The sequence below is a fragment of the Trematomus bernacchii genome, unplaced genomic scaffold (assembly GCF_902827165.1).
Source record: "Trematomus bernacchii unplaced genomic scaffold, fTreBer1.1, whole genome shotgun sequence".
In the NCBI taxonomy this organism is placed as follows: Eukaryota; Metazoa; Chordata; class Actinopteri; order Perciformes; family Nototheniidae; genus Trematomus; species Trematomus bernacchii.
Window position 1 is genome coordinate 1,905,725 of NW_022987656.1, and position 20,814 is coordinate 1,926,538.

At 38.7% G+C, this 20,814-nt stretch overlaps 2 protein-coding genes across 2 annotated transcripts in view; one reads left to right on the forward strand and one right to left on the reverse strand.

Annotated features, from left to right (window-relative positions):
- The first annotated feature begins 271 nt into the window (after positions 1-271).
- Positions 272-10,519, forward strand: slc66a3 (solute carrier family 66 member 3). The gene is made up of 7 exons (XM_034135212.1): positions 272-512; positions 2,932-3,014; positions 6,431-6,500; positions 6,615-6,672; positions 6,982-7,102; positions 9,170-9,211; positions 10,069-10,519. The coding sequence occupies exons 1-7, from the start codon at positions 367-369 to the stop codon at positions 10,170-10,172; spliced, it is 624 nt and encodes a 207-aa protein (XP_033991103.1). The 5' UTR covers positions 272-366; the 3' UTR covers positions 10,173-10,519.
- Positions 10,520-10,608: 89 nt separating this feature from the next.
- The window catches only part of rock2a (rho-associated, coiled-coil containing protein kinase 2a), a 55,660-nt gene continuing 45,454 nt past the window's right edge, over positions 10,609-20,814 (reverse strand). The window contains 11 exon segments of the mRNA XM_034135210.1: positions 10,609-12,710; positions 16,086-16,299; positions 17,172-17,262; positions 17,264-17,431; positions 17,519-17,597; positions 18,262-18,350; positions 18,459-18,529; positions 19,365-19,533; positions 19,711-19,899; positions 20,071-20,165; positions 20,254-20,347. Of these exon segments, the coding sequence (XP_033991101.1) occupies positions 12,707-12,710; positions 16,086-16,299; positions 17,172-17,262; positions 17,264-17,431; positions 17,519-17,597; positions 18,262-18,350; positions 18,459-18,529; positions 19,365-19,533; positions 19,711-19,899; positions 20,071-20,165; positions 20,254-20,347 (1,263 nt within the window). The 3' untranslated portion in view covers positions 10,609-12,706.

Below are 20,814 nucleotides of genomic sequence, written 5' to 3' on the forward strand. Positions count from 1 at the left end.
TCTATGGGAATGAGTGTTTGTAAATTGGGGGGAATTAACAATCTTACTTTTTCTTTTAATTTAAAAATGATATAATGATAATAATAATAGTAATAACAACAACTAGTATTATTATTCATAATTATTTTATATATTTTTGGTAATATAACTGGGGACTGGAAATACATTAATTAATATTTTGATATTTATAAATGTCACCTTTAGTAGTATGGAGCTGGAGTAGCTCTTATTTTGAAAGGACAAAACGGAAGTCTTTCCTAGATGCATATACCTTGACACTGGTGACAACACAGCAGCATCTGGCTGCCACTTTTAGCCATATCGTCGGAAATCTTACAAGTTTTAGGTCACATTTAGTGTTTAACAATGCAGTCCGACACGCTGCTGCACGCGGCTAACTTCAGCACCCTGCTGCTGTGCATGGTGCTCAAGTTCCCGCAGATCTTTGCTCTGATGCGGGCCAAGTCCTCGGCAGGAGTCAGCTTCAACAGTCTACTCCTCCAACTGCTCGGGTATGTGAGTTTTCACTAAGTGCAGTTATTGACCTTTAAAATGTGCAATTTATATGCAAAGTTAAATCAATTGTATCTAAAGTGTTGAGATAAGCAGTGCATTACTTATTATTATTAATGCTGACGGATGTGATGCTGTCTTCCTGTTACCGGCTACTTCTCTCGTGTAAAGAACCCCGCCTTTAAACCTGTGCTCCAAACTCCATTTAAAATGTTCATAAATCATTATTAATTTGATTTTAGGAAAAGGTTAATATGTCCTTACATTTGATATAAAACGATACTTAATCCTTCTTTCATAATGGTACATTTGGCATACATTTTAACCACCATATCTTTGTAAGTTTGTGCACGAGCTGGAAGGCTGACAGGCAGGTAGGCCATCCAGTTATTTTAGCCGGGCCGGCTAAAATAATTGGTCGTGCTTTTTACAGCGCCACGGCTTCCACAGATGAAATTTGTTTATGTATTTATTGTCAAAGAATTTAATGTATTCATTGCTATCGGGATGTTAAGAGCATTCTATGGAATATAACAAAAAGTGTTTCTGAAGTGAATTACCTACCCTACCTTTAAAGGTCACCTATTATACAAAATACACTTTTATACATAAACATGTACTGTATTAAGAGATTCAGAAAGTTTCAGGAAAAAAGATCCGCTCACTTTTTTTCCTGATCCATTTATATAAAAACCTGTCTAAAAAATGAGCTGATCAGATTTTGGCCACTTTGTGATGTCATAACGACACGGGGCAAAACGCAACATCTTGCAAGAAGGGCTTCTTAACATTTAACAAACTATGAATGTGTCATACCCACTTAACGGTAAGAAACTCAGCTATCAGGCAATATTAACCATTTTTAGGTAAACGAAACACAAGGGTAATATCAAGCCTCTGAATTAGCCCTAAGCTAAAAAATACTAACGCACATAGCACAGAACTCACGGTAGAAATACCTTATTACTTATCGGATCTGCACAAACAAGATATTACATGAAAGCTGAGATTCCACAGATTCCAGAGGTATAAGTATCATCACTGCGACCAAAACTCAGGGCAGCGAATGCGAAACCAGACAACAACTTAGCTTTACGGAGCCAAAACTGCAAAAAACGTCTTACCTTTGCTGTTTTTCTGATCAAAAGTTGTGTTCAATGGCATTAAAACGATAAAAACGCTGCTGAAGGTTAATCCAATGTGTCCGTGTCACTTTGAAATGATTACTGATAATCCATCATCATATTTATGTCAATAACGGAGTTTTCATATAGCTGCTATGATAGCTACAAGAGTGTATGACAGCTTCCGGTTTTGGGCATTCTGGCTACGCATCACTCTATTCACCAATGGGTAATGTTTAGATGGATTTTTGGAACTTCCCTCTCAATTCTATTGGCTCTAACAGTTAAAAAGAGGTGTCAATCACCAAAATCAACCGATGGGTTCCAGAGATATGGAAAATCCACCCAAATGACCCCAGAAGTGTTTTTGTTTCTTCTAAACCTCTCTAAAAAGGTCAAACGTCACTTGTTTTGCATCAATCTTGATACAGGGTACTTATTATATGTTATAGTTTGGATTCCTAAAGCTTTTAGTCTACTATCCCATCATTCAAGGGTGGTTTTCACTATAAGTAATGGTTTATTTTTTGGACGGAAACTATAATTTAATTTTTTTTTTACGATGTTCAATCTGAATTTACTTTAAAATAAAAATAAATCTGTATTGATTCTGACTTTTCTACATCCAACTCACAGGTTTATCATTGCTTTGAGAAAAAAGATTATTAATTTACCCCTTTTAGAAGTGAAGATATAGCCATTTGTTCTGGGAATGTCATTTTCGAGCCTGAGACCTCAAAAACAGGCTTGGGGCTTAACTGGTTAAAGCTACAGACACAGAATCAGCACTTTTGGAACAAGACTGAAACAGAGGGGTTTATGGGATGCTACAATGATCTGGTTGGTATTTCAAGCCAAACACTTCAGAGACATGTTTTCTATATATCTGAGACCTATAATATATCGTTGAAAAGAAAAGAGTATATTTGGGGACCTTTAAAGCACCTTGAGTTGCCTCTGTGTATGAAAACGATTGCTTTTTCAATAAACATATTTATAATTATGGCAACCTTGCATTATTTCCTCAGGCCTGCACATAAAGACTGAACACACCAGCAGCCTGTAAACTTGCATCCAGCTGCATGTAAGCTTGGTGAGCGGGCATTCAGCTGTTGAGACTCAGGAATTACTTGTGCTTAGGACCACAACTAGTTTGTTCAATCCCCCTCCATTGCATCAGGCTTCTTCTGCCACACACCCAGCTTTTGCCTTGTCTGCTCTTGAATGTTAAACATATTATTCAGTAGCTAACATTATAACACAATGCAATAACCTGACCCCCTATTCTTTCCAGGTATATTGTTTTTGTAACGTACCAGATGTACTATGACTACCCACCGCCAACATACCTGGAATATCCAATCCTCATTGCACAAGGTGAGCTGTATGAATTTAAATGTCAGCCAAGTAAGAATCCTTACTTGGCTTTTTTCCTCATATACCCACCTCCATTGTCCCTGTCAGGTTAAAATACAGTAAGAGGTATGGTTACAGGAAAGCAGACCATTTCTCTGACAATTGGGTCATTCTCTTGGTTCACAAGGTTCGCTAGTGAATTAATTGAAGTTTTCCGCACTCTCACGGGAATATCTCCGCAATGGAGCGAGCTTAAGTTTCACTTTCGATTGCATGATATAGCCCAGCGCAACACCTTCGTCAAACATGTTGCCACTTGTTTGTTCCCTTTTCAGGCGATTTGTAATCTGTTCTAGAAAAAATATGTGTTTTTTAGGATTGCTAGAAGCATATAGAACAAACAATGGATGTATTTGATGAACATTTATCCATGCTGAAAGTAGATTTACAGTATATGTGTTAGGAGTGAGATAGAGATTATTATCTAATATATCAGTGTTAATTTTGGCAGCTGTTTTTGATTTAGTCTTAGTCTTTAGACGAAAATGGTAATTAGTTTTAGTCACATTTTAGTCATTTCTATCCTTCATAGTTTTAGTCTAGTTTTAGTCGACGAAAACTCAAAACGTTTTAGTCTACTTTTAGTCGATGAAAAATTACATTTTAGTCAACTTTTAGTCAAAATGTTTTCTCTCTTTAAACCAATTCAGTTAGGCAAATACAGGTATCTGAAATTGTAATCAAGGTGACAGCATCAAGTGTTGAAATTCGTAAAGCAACATTTCACTCTCTTAACACTTTACTAGTGTAATATCTAGGGATGGGTATCATTAAGGTTTTCTACGGTACTGCTAGTCTTATCAATACTGCTTATCGATCCGGTACTTTAACGGTATTCTTTACTTTTTGTTATTTTTTAAAGGAAAAAACTAACAAATTGTTAACCGAATTAATTGCTTTATTTAAAATGTGAAATAAATTAAATATATATAATTATGTTAAAATATTGTACTGTACTTGAGTAAAATGTTGAGGTACTTGTACTTTACTGGAGTATTTAAATGTGTTGCTACTGTGTACTTCTACTCCACTACAGTTCATAGTTAAATGGTGTACTTCTACTCCACTACATGTATTTAATACCTTTAGTTACTTTACAGATGTGGATGAATGATGTGAAATATAATCAAGTGTTAACTCAGACTTTAGTAAATTCACAAGCTACCCTGCAGTATACAGATATATAATATATCATTCAAACTAGCTGCACCTTTACCAGCTTTGAGAACACTTTAATGATCAATCATTATAAAACATATCATATATATTATTCTGAAATGGAACAATCTGCACAATCACTACTTGTACTGTCGCTACTTTAAATATATTTTGATGATCATACTTTGACTTGAGGAACTCTTCCTACACTATGGTATTTTTTTACTTAGCGACAAGATCTGAGTACTTCTCCCACCTCTGCACACCTGATGTGATAACGTTACTCGTAATTGGGGCAACAGAGCTACGAGTTAAGGAAGTCGAAAATTGTGCATTTCTCCGACTGAATATGACGCCTTTTGGCCGGCTGTTTGGACAGACTACTCTACTCGTGTCAACGCGAAAACATGGCAAACGAGCTTTGTCCACATCGAGCCTTGTAGTGTCTCTATACTTCCGAACGCTCCGTCCCCGGCAGATCTCTGTGTGCCGCTGCAGCGTGTCTGTTAGGCCCCGCCCCCCGCACACAGAGAGACAGGGAGATCGCTCTTCTGGAGTGAAGAGAGCGGAAATAATGATATTGCAAGTTAGAAATGTAAGATGCATTTTGACAGACAAGACGGGCAATTGGGGGAAAATATGCTGCATTTTGAATGTCCGCTAGTCCACCATTAACACCTTAGTCCCGTCTCGTCTCGTCAACGAAAACTAAATATACATTTCGTCAAATTTTCGTTATCAAGAATCTATTTTTAGCTCGTTATCGTCTCGTCTTAGTCATGTAAAAAAGGTCGTTGACGAACATTTTTCGTCATAGTTTTCGTTGACGAAATTAACACTGTAATATATGCATCCGATGAAGCATTGCATGAAGTCTGTTGATGATCAGAGGCTGTTGTTGGGGCTGCATAAATGTTTTTTTATTTTTGTTTTGTAGGCAGACCATGCAGATCATTATTAGGCTGTTATGTACTGTTGGAGTGGTAAGCAGGCCTATTGTTTTTGGATATTTGTGGAGTCAGGTGGTCCGTGAGTGTTTTTTTATTGGTAAAGTGGTCCTTGGTATGAAAAAGTTTGAAACACTGCGCTAGTGAATTGTCAACGGGGGGAGCCTCGCTGCGGGCAAATTATACAGATGGCTAGTCCGCCCCTGAAAAATGTCTATGCACACGTTATTATTAATAATATATATTTTTTTAAATGGATAAACATTTTTACAATTACAATTTTTATTTTGTAATCATCTCGGGACCCCCACTTTGGGAACCCCTGTCTTATCTGTCAGAGAGAAACCATTATTTATTTTTATTATCATACATTTTACCTCCTTGTGTCTATTGACCTGATAAAATGTTATATTTTGCTGCATGTACCTTTTTAAAGTTCTTAACAAATAATCTGAGGGGAATTTCTTGTTTGTTTTTAACTTGTGATGTGTCATTTTGTAAAGCACTTTGAGCTGCACGTGTTGTATGAAAAGTGCTATATGAATAAAGCTTTATTATTATTATTATAAGACAGCAACCTCCAGGCCTAAAAAAAAAAGTGAAGCCAATGTGGAAGTGCCGTAAACATGCATTATCTCTAATAGACAGGAGCGGGCAACTCCACTGGTTGTACATAAATCAGATTGTATAGAAGTCTACCAGAAAATGAACCTAGTTCTCACCAGATTTCTTACCTCATTGAAAATGTTCCTAATGAGTTTTTAGTCTCAATTGCTAGGTTAAAGTCTTCTTGAATACATCATGACTTTGAATTATGGTCCCATTTAGAGTTGTATAGAAAATAAAGTTCAGGGTTTAGGGCGTTAATGTATGGTTTGGGTAAGTCTCCCGTTTCTTCTTAGAACTTATCATTTTAAATAGTGTTTTCAATTCATGCAAGTTATGTTGCCTAAAAACCTTGTTCAGCGTTTGGTCAAACTGACCAAACGTCTCGTGTCACTTTTGGTACCAAAAAAGAAAGAAAAACAAGTTGGAAGAATGTCTATCAGCGGGTCAACAGTAACAAAAGGCACGCCTTCAAAATGGTCCGTGACTACGTTCATTTCTTAAACACGGTCTGAGGTAGAAAATATAAGAACGATTTTGAAGCAGAGAATGTAGTTTCTGGTTGAGTTAATGACACAGTGAGAACTGATATTGGTACGCCTTCAAAGGAAATGAAAGCCTGCAGTCCACTGATCATGTGCCTGTTCCATCTCCCCGTGACCTCAGATGCCATCCTCCTGCTCCTCATCCTGCACTACAACGGCAACCTGAAGCAGAGCCTCCTCTACACCTTGCTGTATCCTTTCATCACCTCAAATACAATTGTGTTCCCTCTGTAAACGAAAACCAATGACCCAGTGATGCCTTTTACAGTGCGTCACGTGTTATTGCCTTAACATAATGTGTTCAGGTTTGTCGGGGGTTGGAGGCTCCTCACTCTGGAGAAGTGGATCATAGATTCGGCCATGGTAATGAATCATTCTAACGTCAATCATAAGTCACAAAGTAAGCAAAGAGAGGTCATCAGTCAGGATCAATGAGGTGGAGATTTGGACAGGAAGTTATCCAGACCTCATTTCACCTGGTGTGCCAAAGGAAGACACACAGGCTTTATGAATGCCAAATAGCTTTGTTGGTTAGTTTGTCTGGGAGAGCGGTGATCCTTCAACTGCTTTCTATCTGAAAATAAAAGTGTTTGCAGGCTACGCAAAGTGTTTTGAAACTTTATAAACCATATACTGAATGTTTATTGAGTCTGACCTCCACTCTCTCCACAGAGCCTGTGCATATTCATCAGTGCAGCCAGTAAATTTGCCCAGCTGCAGTGCATGTGGAAGTCTAAGGACGCAGGACAGGTTAGCGCCCTCTCCTGGGCAATGGCTACCTTCACATGTATTGGTGAGTATCACACATTGGACATGAAAACAAAGAAGACCTCCCAGTTCCCAACAGAAGAACAGGGGTAACCACTTTGAATTCAAGTCCAAACTCACTCCTCTTTTAGCTCCGTTTTGTTCTCCACCGTTGCCTCAATATTGTGGCTCTATGGCTATTAAATGCTCCAACATCCTCATTTGATCAATTAGAATCAGAGAAAAATGTTTATCACTTTTTCACTTTACTGGTTGAGACTTGTGGCTATTTTCCGTACAGAATGTGTTTTTTGTCAGGCAGGTGGAAAGAAAACATCCAAAGTACAAATGTAGTCGTTTGTAACTACACTGTCAATTTACTTCTGTAGATTCCCGCAAAAATCCACAAAAGTTAGCAGGATTTGTCTAAACAGGGTGAGGGGCGCTGCGCCCTCTTACTTTCGCGTGTGCCCGCATACAAAAATACTGATTTTCCCTGTGTGATGCCAGAAAACAATATTTCTGTTCGTCTAAAACTGTATAATTACTCCAAAATATGAAAATTGTGTCAAATAGACCGTCAGACGGCAGAGACAGCTTTGTTTTTACGGAGCTCCAACGTCCATCTTGTATACTGGCAACATGTTCTCGAGATAATTGATATATGTTATATACAAGATCAGCGCCCTCATACTATATTTTTCTAGAAAAACCCCTGGTAAGCGATAGGTAATGCCTTAAAATCTCCACATATGTACAGGGTATATGCAGGAATCCTGAAGTCAAATGTAATACCTTTTAAGACCTTTTTTAAGACCCTTTCCATACATTTTAAGACCTCATCGCCACTTCGAGTTTTAACCGGTTACATTGGCGACACACTTCAGTTCACATTTACTATATACAGTATTGATTGTCCTTCCTCCTTATCTTCCAACCATTTGGACGCAGACTTGCATCTCCCCATAACGATGTTGTTTAACAACCGGCGTAAACGGACCTTTGCGCGCTATCAAGCAGTGAGCGTGCGATGTCCTGTTCAGATGACGTCAAATCCAACGGGATGCCATAAATAAACTACACAGAATCACACTACACACCTACGCAATGATTACATTCAGGCAAACTGTAGAATACTACCTCTTTGGACAATTTATATACTTATTGAAAACAAGCTACAAAATGTAATACCTTGGAAAATGCTTTTTAATACTTTTTAATAGCCTTCATTTTCGCTAAATTGATTTATCAACTTTTAATACTTTTTAAGACTCCGTGGACACCCTGTATGTAGCACTTTCAGTTTCATTCCTATCTATATTCTAAAGGTTATTGCAGTGTTTGCTCCATATAGAATTCAAAGTCTTATTTATGGAACATTGTAGTTCCAAAAACATGGCAGAAGGGGATTTTCTAGTAATGGCTGTTGACTGTATTTTCAGATTTATGTGGAGATAAAAACATATCCAAAATTCACTCTGGGAAAACATTTCACTCTGTCTACAAAATTACTTAATTTTGAATCTGGCTTTATCTTATGATCAGATCTGTTCTGGAAATGTTTGCAAATTGGCACAAACTTAAGACATTGCCTTGTTTACATATTACATATACAGGCAGTATGAGAAAAATAAATACCTTTTTGAACATTAAAGCATGTGAACATGTCACAGTAGTAGAGGCACTACTACAGATATTAACCTGAACATTAGCATAATAAGTCCTCTTTTAAGTCAATTATAAAATTGGCAAGTTTCATGGGGATTTCTAGATACACTTGGATCATAATAACAAGCCTTATAACAAGCAATTTAGTTTAGGTTAATTAAGTCTTATATTACCCAGAGTACACTAGGATCCAGTTTTCAAAAACGGCAATATCCTCCTGTTATTTGTCTAACCCTCATGTTAGCATTTCTAACACATTCAGAAGTGTTTAACCAATTTATGAGATGTTCTTCTCCCTACAGGACTGTTAATGTAATGTGTTAGTGCATGAATATGTACTGCTCCTAATTTCATAAATTAGCAATTCCACACTTCATTAATGAAATATTAGACGCTCTCTTTGATTAATGAGGATGTGATTAACGCGGCTTCCTCTTTGTTTCAGCACGGATTTACACCACCACAGTGACAACTGGAGACATGCAGGGTGAGTCAAACTGAATGGCAAATGACTGTGGGGTGTGCAGGGTCCCCACAGATCTCTAGAAACATTTCAGAGGCAACCCTTTAAAAAGATGTTTCCTAAATAACCATCAGCATAGTTTTACATGAACCAAGGATTTATTTTGTGATCTGGTGCTTTGCTATGAGAAAAAACATGTGATTTGTTTCTCTTTGTATGTGATTTGATTTGACCTTTTAATGCTCGTTTTGCGTCTTTGTAGAGTTGTGTTTGGTGTCTGTGGTCATTTGTTAGTTTTCTGGTCTTTTTGTGGCCATCTTTATGGCTATTTTGCATCTCTTTGTGGTCATTTCTGTGCCCTTTTCGTTTTGTGTCTATTTGCCTTCTTTGCATCTCGTGTCCTTTTTTTGGACCTCTGCCTATTGGTCTTGTTCCATCCATCCAATGGCTAAATATTTACATAAAACTGAAGTACTTAATCAGTATTGTTATTCCCATCTTGTCAGAATTAAAGGGTAAGTCAACTAAAATACTGTGAAAGGGAAAAGGCACTTCAAACCAATATATAGGCCAAATGTAAACATTAGTAGTAGCGTAATAAACATAGATGAGTTTCCAATGTGTTTGCAGGGCAAAATAAGTTGTTTTTTTCTGCTTGCATTTGAAGAAGTATTCATTTTTGCAGAGAAGGTGGAACCTCTCGTTTTTTTTTGTAGGTCAACTTTAAATGAAATATGGTGACCATTGTAAACCCTTTACCACCTGTAACGTGCACATAATCAATTCATTATGACAAAACGATATCATGATGTCAAGTGTGTCTACTTATATTCTTTGCTTAAGTATTTGAAATCTAATAAAAAAACGTGTCTCTGTCACAGTTCTGGTGCGGTTCGTCGTCATGACGCTGCTCAACATGTGGGTGCTGCTCACCGTGCTCTACTACCAGAGGCAGCGCAGCAGCAGCTCCAAGAAGGAGGACTAAAGCTGGAGGGGGACCCTGAGCCGGACTGTCCTGTAAACCAGCTGGTCCCAGATCTGTGTAGCAGAGATCTCCGTTACTGCAGACACGACTGAAAAACAAACCTCACATGTAAAGACGGTTATGTAGGCAGCTTTTTTTAAAGTTACCCATCAAATGTGCTTTTTTTTTTACCTCATATCTTTTTTATAACATTTTAGTGACAAAAAAAACAATGCTTTTTCCTACTGTATGTGACATAATGTAGTGTTGTTAGATAAAGAACATTTTTCTATGCAATATGAGAAATACTGTAATCTGCAAAGCTTTCCTTATCTGAACTATTTTAATAAAACATTACATTGTGGTAATTTGTCTCACACTTTAAAAACCCAAAGTTATCACACACCTTTACAAAATTATTTATTTTAAAAACAGAAAAATAATCCAAAACCAAAAGGCACATCCATGTCTTTATTGTTGAAGAAGTTATTATTATAGAGCAGTTTGGTAGCAAACATGCAATCTGGATGTAGAGCCCTTAAATACAAAGTGGACAAGGCTGTATAAATAATATAATGTGCACTGTATGGCATGTAAAATATAGACTGTGTATATTCATATGTATAAAACATGCTTCTTGGTTAAAGGAGAGCACTCGGCACACACACACACACACACACACGCACACACACACACACACACACGCACACAAATAGTTACTCTCCACCTGCTATATAAGCCACATACACAACAATGTGCCCAAACTCGAGTTTGGTTACTTTTAATACAAAAATATCAGGACAAAACACTTTTAGAAAAACTTTGAATGGAATAGTGCTGCTCAGTATTTGACTCATGGGATATGATTGCATAACCTTCATTGTTTCTGCTTCTTATGGGTAGATTTACGGAGGCTGATAGTTGCAAACACCCATCAATGTCCCAAAACACTTCCATTAGGAGAAACATGCAGCAGCTTCAGAAACGAATCAAATATTTAAAAAAAACACGTGCAAATAAACATCTTCACCAACATGACAATACATGTTTAGCGCTGTGTAAACGAAACACTGCAAATAAAAAATGCTGCAAGAAGCTCAAAACACAACAGAAGCGGATACACTTAAAGTGACGCACACAGCTAGTTGGCCAACTGTTGCCTGTTCCACGATTGTTTTGTCAGTATACCAGAAATGAGTAGGTTAGCTACGTTAGCTTGCTAGCTTACAAAATTGTTAAAATAAGCAAATAAAACATTTTAGGTAAGTTTCCAGTGACAGTTGGCCAACTTTATTATCCCCGAACGTCAACAAGCGCTCCCGTCCCAGCTGTGTGCGTCACTTTTTACTGTCCTCGTTTCCGTGGTGTTTTGACATGTGTATGGGCATTTATCATCAAGTTGGTGAAGATGTTTCTTCATTTGCATGTGTTTCGGCACATTTGTGTTTTTATATTTGCAGCGTATTGGTAACTTCAGTGCATTGCTCCTGATGGGAGATATTTTGGGTCGTTATAGCCTGTTTGCACCTGTCGGCCCCCGTATGGATTCCCCTAAATCCTAAGAGGTGGAGGCCTGAAAAGGCAAACACATGCAGGTTCACTCAGAGGAGTTGGTGATGAGAGCAGGCTTCAGTCAAGTATATTTGGATAAAGTAATACAATGCCTGCGTGTCGTCTCTGGTAAAGTACATTCAAACAACAAACAATGAGTCGAGCTCGGATCAGAAAAGCGTTAACGGTGCACCCCTTGAATTCAGTAAACATTAACCCTCATAACTGACAGTGCAGGTTTGAAAGATTACGGGGGTTGTGAGGATCTCATGTCTAATCTAATGCCATCTGTAACGAGCAAGTGGTGATCCAGAGCGAGTCAGAAATCTGAATAAGAGGCACTCAAGGAATTATTTGCTGACACTCCTTCCCCTCACAGCTGCTTTGCTTAAGTACCTTATTCAATTTGTGACCCGTGTGAAGCAGAGTTGTGGGAAGCTACAATCAATAAAAGAGTTTGGATAAGTGAGATCAAGTCTTCAGCCATTACAGAACGAGTGTAGTGTTCCCCCTTTATACCCTTCATATTGTTCATTATACACACGTTATTTTTGGCCACAAGAATCCCCAAAGGCGGTGAGGAGTTTTTTCTGTCGGGTCCTTCAGTCAGAAAGTGTCCTTGTGAGGTAAGTGTGTCCCCTTGTCGGCTCATAAGAGCTCTTTTGTGTTCTGTGGGAGCTGAACGAGCCACTTCAGCCCTCAGAGACACTTCATAGGTCTAGTGGAGGGCCCGGGAGGAGCTAATACTCTTACAATATATCCATCACGGTGTAGAGATCGCGGGTGCTCAGGTGAGTTTGATTACCCGCTGGAAATGCCCCGAAAAGAAGTTCCACGGGTAAAAAAAGGGAATGCTGACTGTCACAGGCTGAAGCACGGCGGGTGGCTTGTGGAGATGTGATGGGTTCAGTGTGCTGATCTGCAAACGGAGCTTTGTGTAGTCTTTGATTTAGGAGGACACCCCCCACCACCACATCCACGATGCGCTGCAATCTCAAGCGTGGTTAACTGGAGGAAGAGAGAGAAACAGATGTGACATTAGACACAGCAAACACTGATCAGAGGATGACAACATGTCCTCACAGGATATAAATAACACCAAGTGAAGAATCCTGCACTTAGTTTTGAAATGTTGGTAAGATATATTGAATATACTTGGCGTAGCTAATGACTATCACAATTACATTCATTCAAGAAAGTCAATAATTTTACATCTAATTTGTCTAGGTTTTGATAAAAGTTTACCTCACTAACGCGGTTTTACATAAATTGTTTTAATTAAAACCATCCCGTGAATTTGTTTTTTTAAAGAATGGGGCAGTGATATATACTGAGAGACATTTGACATGTTGAAAAACAAAGGCATCAGTGCTCTCTGGTGGACAAACTACATCATGAAGACACTTACTAATACATACCAAATATATGTTAATATATATATCTGCGATGTGGCAAATGAATAAGTACATCAGTGCTGAAAGATTAAACTATATTATACCCTTTTGAATTACCCTAAGTCCTTTTATTGCAAACAATGTAACATTAAAATAAAAAGAGAAGACCTTATTTCACATCAAAAAGCATGCCAGAGATATATGGTGATTAAATAAAATCAGTAATGCCCCTGATGTTCTTCCCTAAAATGAGTTATGAAAAGAACCATAAAAGTGAAAAAATACATTTAATTAAAAAAAACACCCAGTGCGAAGGTGATTCAAGCTATGAGTGACCCTGACAGCATGCACTGGGCCCAACATGTGGACATAGCCCTCCACCAGCACCACACTGACAACCAGGACTGTGTCTCAACAGCTAAGTGCAAAAAGACACCTTTTGGTTGTAAACACACATTCAGGGATTGAGTCTTTTACAGGGAAACGTCTGGGTAAAGGAGGGGGGAGAAGTCGTCAGTTGTACCACTGTGTACTCTGGGGGTCCTCTCGTTTCAATTTGAAGCCGTTTGACCTGCGAGGGCTGAGGTCACGAAGGGGGAGACATGTTTAAAGAAGGCCGTTAACAGAATGATGTGACTGGAGAACAGCGCCAGACGTCATTATGGGTCTCACGTAGCGGAGGCTCTTGACACTCTGATTTCTTTTATCAGTATTCAAATTTGATTCTCGTTTCAAATGATAGCAAATTGGAGCTGCCGCTGTGTAAATTGAAGATGCCCCGTGGAATGGGTGTTACGCTGCCACTGAAATCATCACACAGCACAGCACAGCACACTGCACAAAGTGTTACCATATCACCATCAGAAATGAATAGAGGAACAATCCTCATCGATATCATCCAAAGCCCAGTGCCAGTCCTGGAGACCAAAGTCCTCCAATCTGAAAGGGAGGATTAGTTTTTGATGGCCTGCTCATAAAAACTAGCATCAAGAAAAAGGATAACTATTATTTTTAAGTGTTAGGTTTGCCTACTGTTCTCATTCAAAGAGATGTTTGGGTTATGTAAGTTATGCTGAGTCACACAAGACTGAGCAGATGGGAGAAGCATCGTGTATACAGAGACCAAAGCTCCACAACTCACACTACAAAAAAAACCCTCACTTCTAAATTCTAGATACAAAAAAACGTTTATACTCCTCTAAAGAAAGGCTCCACTGCATTCATATAACTGTCCCTCCAAAACAAGTGTAGACATATCCTTCTTTCTTTTGTGATGACTGTGGGTGCACTAGAGTTGAGAACAATGAGCATCTTTAAAATACTTTATACTATTATATAGTGTTAATTTCGTCAGCTATTTTTTTATTTAGTCGTAGTCTTAGTCCTGTGTTACATTTCCTTTTTAGTTTTAGTCATATTTAGTCACCTTCATCCTGTTTTTATTTAGTCAAGTTTTAGTCGACTAAAAGTCTGAGCATTTTAGTCTTATTTTAGTCAAAGAAAACTAATTATTTTAGTCTACTTTTTGTCAATGAAAACTGTTGTCTTTTTTAGTCATCAGATTATATAGAACATTTCAGTCAAACTAGTCTAGTCTAGCCAAAACCAATAATTTGTAATTTTAGTCAAACTTATTTCACAATAAGATTATATCGTGTCCTTATTTGATGAAAAACACAGGTTGAATGATTAAGAAAGCAGCTTTGCAGAGAGTATCTGGTCAGGTTTGTGGTGTTTTTACCAGCTGTGTTATGGCCACATTGCTTCCCTTCTGATAAAACAATGCATTTGCTTTTTTTCTCCGCCTCATTGTAGCGAAAATGGGCCCAAATATCACATCGTTTCTTTCTCCCAAGCAGTGGTGGCATTAGACGTTTTCGTTATCAGTCATTTTGACGGACAGGATCGTAACATTTCCGTCATAATCCATTATTACCCGTCGAGTCTGTACACAACTCGTCACTCACTCGCACTGACGGGGGGGGGGGGAGGTATTCGGTTAACGCGACCACTGCTCCCAAGCCCTGTTGTTGCCATTTTATTTTCTGTTAAGTAAGGTTAGTTAGACCATGAGTTAGATCCGAGTCTTCCTGACAGTTCACAGTGTGCCGCTGGCCCGGTGTAATTCAAATGTACCACCGCGCGCAGCACAGACACACAGCTGCTGCCCAGCCGCAGCACTGGAAATGGAACTGCTGGGAGAAAAACTGACTATCAGATGTAACGTTATCTTTGATAATATTTCGTCTCCTCCTTTTTCGTCAACGATATTGCATGTTGATTTACAGTTATTGTTTACTGACGTCGGTGCCGTCTCGTTTTAGTCATGGAAAAAAAGGTTGTTGACAAACATATTTCGTCATAGTTTTAGTCAACGAAATGAACACTACTATTATAGTGTCTAACACAATTTGTCAGGATGTTTGTGTGTTGATGTATGCATGTGTAATATGCTCATTTTCAGGTATATATTAGAATTAAGTGCCTCTACTGTGACATGTCTCCATGCTTTAATGTTCAAAAACCTCTTTTCACCCTCTGTCTGAAACCAGAGCCCAGTCTGCTCTGATTGGATAGCTGGCTGGCTCTGTTTTGATTGGTCAACCGCTTAGAGATGTCCCGCTCGTTAGCCTATCACGAACAATGTGTTGTAGAGCTAGCCAATAGAAGCGTGAGTGTTAGGGAACAAAGGGACCGACATGCACACAAACCTACAGAGCACACTACAGGAGAGGGAAGACTGTGACCATTCCCCGTTCATCTTTTAGCATTAGCAAAGAAAGCATTCACACAAACTCTAACCTGTATACAGATAGTCCATTTCAAGAATGTACTTTTCCCAATGGCGTGTAGTAAAACCCAGAACCTCCATGCCTCCAGCATATACCAACACTTAATACAAACTAGAATGTCGATTTGTGAAACGCTTGTTTCTCTCTAAAGCTGGTCCATAAAGCTCAAAGCGACATGCCCTCTGGTGCTGTGCTACCTGCTCTTGCTGATGGGGAGCTGTCGGCTGGGCCTCCTCATGGACTGGCTGGGCTGGACCTTCATGGAGGCGCGTGGCGAGGAGCGTGCAAACTGCTCAGGTGGGGGGGGCTTCTTGGGAATCTTCTTGACCAGTCGGCTCACCCACTTCTGCTGCTCCTCCTGCGTCAGGGCCAGCAGCAGCAGGTTCTTGGCTGAGGACACGTCGTAGTTCACTGGAGGGGGAGAGAAGAGTGCTTTTCACTTAGTAGGGCTGCTGGGTTTTTTGTCCTCGTTTTCTCATGTTGGACTTCAGATTCAACTAATACAACGAGATGCAGTTTGCATCCAAACAGAAAGTGTAAAGAGTAGTAACGTGCATTCGTTTTCTTATGATGTACTTAGTTTTATATGCAGGATTAGGATCTGGGAAATATGGCGTGAATTAAATATGACCACTGTTTTGACTAAATACCTAGATATCGATATTGCAACATTATTATTAGGTTGATAGGTGGTTTCACCAAATATTTACACAATGAGAATTTTGATAACAAATGATCAGTCATGGTTATATAATGACTGGATGGAGAAAATAAGAATATAAAACAGATGAAAGTGTAGAAAGATCACAAAAATACACACTACTGAAACCAGGAGAAGATAACAATTATGCAATATTACAACATACTAAATCTAAGGTATCTGGTCTCGTATCAAGATAGCGATACAATATTGATATATTTCCCAGCCATACTAACTTGTTTAACGATGTCAACAACTTTTAAAGAACAGCTTATTAGGTTTAGTCAAGTTTACCTTATTGGAATTTTCCCTTTTTTTGCATTACATTTTTGTATAAATTGTGATTTCTGCAGCATTATACAATCACATACAGTTTGTCATGATTAAATAAAATTAAAAGTTTAAATATAATTTATTTTATGAAAATTAATCATTAAGATTTGTCGACTACCTGTAAAATGTTTAAACGAGTTTGTGGAAGTAACAACACTGGTTTTAATTCAAATGTATTCTTTTTTTGTATACGAGTTGCATTTAACCTGCACCAACAGCTGTTATACGATAGATGTGTGGAGCCTCCTACCTTTGCACGGAGCGATGATCTCCTCCTTCTTGTCCATGTGGTCTTTGTGGCACTTGATGTGGCAGCGCCGGCACTCCAGAGCGGGGGGGGGGTTTGAACATGTTCCACAGCGGCTTGGTGCACGCCTCACAGTTGGTGGGGAAGTGGTAGATGGTGGGGATGAACTCGTGGCCCTTGTGGCAGATGTAGCTGGACTTCTCTCCGCTGGGCAGCGGGTCCTCGCCCTCCTTTTTGCTCTCGCCCTCATTGGCATAAAGAATCTGGAAAGATGAATGGGGAATACTCAGAATGTTTGACATATTTGATTCTTTTGGCACAAAGAAAAAAGAAATCCATAGATCACAGACCTGGAATATCCTCGGGATCTCTTTGGCGTCAGCACGGTACACGTCTGTTTGAGTGACAGGCCTCACATGGAAGAGTTTGCTGTGTGAAGAGAGAGTGTTTCAGAATTCAAAATCAGAATACTTTACTGATCCGGGGGGAAATTGAGTTTGGTGACAGCTGCTCCATTTAAGAATATAGTCAAATAAAATGGATAAAAAATTGTTGTTTGTTTTGCCAACGAGTGTGGACGCAGTATTATGTAATTATACCCGTTTTATTTATTATCAACTGCCTGTTCTATTTATTTCGGTGTTAAACTTTTAAAAATGTATTATATGTTTAATATTTATTTTTTAAGTTTTTTGTATTTATTTATTATTATTTTTTGGGTTGTTTGGAAGGAATGAAACATGTTTAATTTAAAGTTTTCAAAGAAAAAACTGCACAATGTACTACAATATATAAAAACAATAAATAATAAAAAATGTGTACAATATTTACTGTGGTGAAAACCAGATTATTGCTCAAAATATACAGTTATAATCCTAACATTTGTATTTACTTATCTTCATATTTTCATATATACACTTTAAATAAGCCAATTCATTAGAAGTAATGCACAGTTGAATAATATATAAATAAAACACAAAATGTTTTATAGCTTTTAGCTGCAATGAAATATCAGCTGTACCTCAATGCAACACTAAATGCCCCCACAGGAAGTACTTTACTCTCATCAGTGTAACAGACATGTGACACTCACTCTATATCCAGCACCATGTAGGGGATGGAGTGCTCCTTGTCCAGCTCGTTGTTGTAGAAGAGGATCTTCTTGCTGCTCACGACGACATACTGCAGCACAAGGAGAGAACACACATGGGGGAGGTTGTGTTAAATCATGGAGAACTTGTTATGAAGCATCAGAGTGATGGAGGTTATGTGAGCAGCTTCTCTGCATACCTTCCTCTCCCAGCCAAACTTCTTGGTGTTGTTCCTCACAGGGAGGGAGAGCCAGCCCTCCAGCCTCGTTTCTGAGAGAGAAGGAGAGATGTGTGTGAGCACATTGACAATCTGTCTGTTATCATCACTTAGTACAAGATAGCTGCCTTTATTTGATTATAAATCAGCTGTGTATCTTGACAAACTGTTATATACAAGCACTCATAATCCTATTGTTTTTTCTATCAATTATTTATTGAATCAGCGTATTTTTGGCTACTAAATAAATCCCCCAAAATGATTCTGTGATAAAAGGCTACTTCAATTAGGATTTGTTTTGCCACCACTATGGACAAAGTCTTTTTTGTTTCCTTGAAAACCAAATCCTCATATAACTTGACTGTTAACATATTTTCTATACATAATATATAGTTAATAATTACACTCTTGTCATGTTATTATATACTTTAACAAAGCATGATTCGAATAAATGAAAGCTGTACTTCTATAAAAGAAGTATAAATGTGGTTTTTGAAAGCAGTGAAAATGTAGTTTCAGAAAGGCCATTAAATATGGATCGAGGTAGCAGAATATTTTGTTAGTTGAAAACATGTTATTCATTTTCTCAATGATTATATCTATCTTTTTTCAATGTATTAGATTTCTAGACTCTGTTCTGGAGTCATTTGAATACACGAGTCTGAAACAGTTCCACACAGCAAACACTTATTTGACACATTTGTCCATATAACAGGAGCCTAATATGCATGTTCAACTGTGCAGAAACACCAGCTGAGTTTGAATGTAGATTTAAAATGTAAATGCCATTGGAACTAAAGGAATATTGTAACTATTCAGTACAGCGCTCAAATGAACATGAAGTTGGATAGGAGCCACAGTTACACTCCGCAGTCTCAGAGCTCTCACCTCCGTACGCATCATCGGTATCAAAGTCCGGCCCGCTGCTGACGCTGGCCGAGTCCATGGACTGAACACTGAGCGTCTGCAGGAGGTTCCTCAGCTGCTCGATGTCGCTGTCCTTACTGTCCAGAGCCATCTGCAGCTCGATGCGCATCTGACTCTCCTCTGACAGTTGCTGCGCATGAAGAACAGAAGGAACAGTCAAAGACACGGAAGGAGGAGAAGAAATACAGCAGACACGCTGCTCTAGTCTATAGAAAGCTGATTATCCTACACAGTTGGACAGTTGCCTAAAATGACATTATTAATGATAAGTGATTATTCTCAGAGGTCAGAACAGAGGGAAACTGACCGCCTGCATCTCGTTGATCTCCCTCTGGTACTTGATGATGCTGCTGTTGAGTTTTTCTTTCTCCGACCTCAGCTCCAGCTGCAGCTTCCTGTTCTCCTTCTCCTTCCTCTTCATGTCTGTGTCATTACCACGGCGACTGCCTCCGCCACGGTCCTTCCTGTTCATGATCTCTGCCAGCTTATTGACAGCCTGTAGGAGGACACGAGTAAAACAGTTCAAGCTTAAGCCTGTTTTCAGAGTTGTACAGACATTTTGTGACGTCTCTTTTCATTTTGAATCAAAACCCCTCAAGCTGACGTCTAAGTGTACAACAAGAAATGAACCATGTTCATGTAGAAACAAAGTTTGAAACAGTCTTACCTGAGTTTTCAGCGTCTTCTCTGACTGCAGCTGCTTCTCAAAGGCCTGCTTCATCTGGCTGATCTGCTGCTCCCAATCCTTCGACTTCTCTGATTCTGAGAAATGAAAAAACAAAGTAACGTTATCCCTGACGATATATTGCTTTTAATACAAATTAAGTTTGGGGCAAAACATTTTATTGACCTTCTATTGCCTCGCTCAGCTTGTTGTTCAGCTCCTCCTTCTCATTGGCTAGGTTGGCGACGTCACTGGTCAGGGTCCTGTTGGCTTCCTCCAGCTGCACCGGGCGGGGAAATATTGTCATATTCACCACGTATTTGTGTTTTAAAGGGCTAGCTTGGAAGTTTCACAATAAGACAATAAAACGTATCAATCAAGGCAGCGTTGGACCAGCATCTCACGTGTTATGGAGTGCTAAATTCATGTTTTTGTCAGTAGAGTCTAGTGGCTTTGAAGTGAGCATAACTAAAACATGTACAACTTTTATAAACGAATAACCATTTTGGCAGAGGGTTTTATCATTTTCTTGTTATAACTTGTTTATTGATTGCCAGTGCTTTCCCTTAAAATTACAAGTTTTGGTTAAACTGACCCTATTTTATTATTTATTTGATCATTTATAGTTGATTCCACAAAACAAGGATTGAATCCCTTTGTGCACAGCAAGTGGACGATACATGTTTTTGAATGCTGTAAAAAGGCTGTTTTAGAAATGCTAACTACTAACGAGTTTCCGCTGAAGCA

Coding starts and splice junctions, on each gene's coding strand:
- slc66a3 (XM_034135212.1), top strand. CDS start 367: ATGCAGTCCGACACGCTGCTGCACGCGGCTAACTTCAGCACCCTGCTG. Junction 513..2,931: donor CTACTCCTCCAACTGCTCGG/GTATGTGAGTTT, acceptor TATTCTTTCCAG/GTATATTGTTTTTGTAACGT. Junction 3,015..6,430: donor TCCAATCCTCATTGCACAAG/GTGAGCTGTATG, acceptor CCGTGACCTCAG/ATGCCATCCTCCTGCTCCTC.